The sequence below is a fragment of the Oryza sativa genome, chromosome 3 (assembly GCF_034140825.1).
Source record: "Oryza sativa Japonica Group chromosome 3, ASM3414082v1".
Taxonomy (NCBI): Eukaryota; Viridiplantae; Streptophyta; class Magnoliopsida; order Poales; family Poaceae; genus Oryza; species Oryza sativa.
The window spans coordinates 19,398,911-19,400,512 of record NC_089037.1 but is presented as its reverse complement, the minus strand read 5'-3'; the positions used below and the strand labels follow the sequence as shown (position 1 = coordinate 19,400,512).

At 44.8% G+C, this 1,602-nt stretch overlaps 1 protein-coding gene across 1 annotated transcript; it reads left to right on the top strand.

Moving 5' to 3' along the window:
- Positions 1–570: 570 nt before the first annotated feature.
- On the top strand, positions 571–1,602 carry LOC107280304 (uncharacterized). Its single transcript, XM_015774067.1, has one exon. The coding sequence runs from the start codon at positions 571–573 to the stop codon at positions 1,600–1,602; it is 1,032 nt and encodes a 343-aa protein (XP_015629553.1).

Below are 1,602 nucleotides of genomic sequence, written 5' to 3'. Positions count from 1 at the left end.
GTCCAAATGGTAGGGGCGATGTAGGTGCCTGAAGCACCGGCATGGCAACTTGGACGGCTCCGCGGCCGTTGCCACCAAATATCGGAGGCAAACGAACCTTCTGCACGACCCTGAAGTGTCGTTTTGGATGTCCTTTGTTTTATGGACATCACCCATATGGGCCCTTGATGCCACTAAGGTCGGCTCTGCCACCATGAAGCATGGGCTCATAGTGGGGAAGTGCTACATGGTTTATCTTACTTTTTACAGTCTGCACAATATACATGAAGTTGTGCCCATGTATACTCTTCGTTTTGTTTTACATGCTTACTTTGTTGTTTGCATGTCTTTCATAACATTTATTTTATTGTTATGAAATTGATTTCCTAGCATGATTGATAATAGTTAATCAAGCAATATGTAATCCTGAAGATTACTTAAGTTAATTTGCTAGGAAAGATTCTATGGGAAACTGTGTGATAATCCTAAAGATTACACACACTAGTAATCCTGAAGATTACGCATGACCAATTCATGTCGACCCTGCACATCGTATTTACCAGTCGTAAATACCAAATTATGTTGCAGAACATGTCGGACATAACAAAGAAGGAATTCGCCGAGCTTGCCTTGGATGGTAGTAACTACCTCACTTGGGCATTGGACGTTGAGATTAAACTCGACTCCATTGGTCTCGATCATACTATTGTGCTGCCCGAACTTGGCACTGTGGAGTCTACGAAGGCCGAGAAAGCAAAGGCATTGCATTTCTTGCGCCACCATCTCCACCCAGACCTGAAGTCTGAGTATATGACCGAGAAAAATCCACTGGTATTATGGCAATCCCTGAAGGATCGCTTTGACCAGCAAGGGTCAATTGTGCTCCCACAGGTACAACATGACTGGATCACCCTACACTTCCAAGACTACAAGTCTACGGCGGCGTATAACTCTGCCCCCCATAGGATCATTTCTCAGTTGCGTTTTTGTGGCCAGAAGATCACTGACGCTGAGATGATCGAGAAAACCTTATCTACCTTTCATCCCAACAACATAGTGCTGCAACAGCAATACAGGAACTCAAAGTACCCGAAGTACTCTGATCTTATCTCAGTCCTGTTAGTTGCAGAAAGGCAGAATGAAGTTCTTCTAAAGAATCATTCTGCTAGACCCACTGGGTCTATGGCAGTGCCTGAAGCACACGCCAATGTTGTTGGAAACTCGCGTGGCCGTAAAAGAGGCCATGGTGAGAAGAAAGGGAAAGGTAAGGGAAGTATCAAATTCAAGGGCAAGAGCAAGGGTAAACCCAGAGGTAAAGGCGAACTCAAGAAGGTTACAGGTGAATCATCTGGGGAAAAGCAGGATAACTGCTATAGATGTGGAGGCAGAGGGCATTGGTCCCGTAACTGCCATGTCCCCAAGCACCTGGTTGAGCTCTACCAACAAAGCATGAATGAGAAAAAGAGCCAACATGAGTCCCACTTCACCATTGAGCCTGAAGCTCAGATTGAAAAGCATGATGACATGCTTATCAATGTTAAGGATGGTGGGGACGTCCGTATGGACGATGATTGGAACAACCTTCTTGAAAAAGATGATAACATATTTGGAGACCTGAAGTAA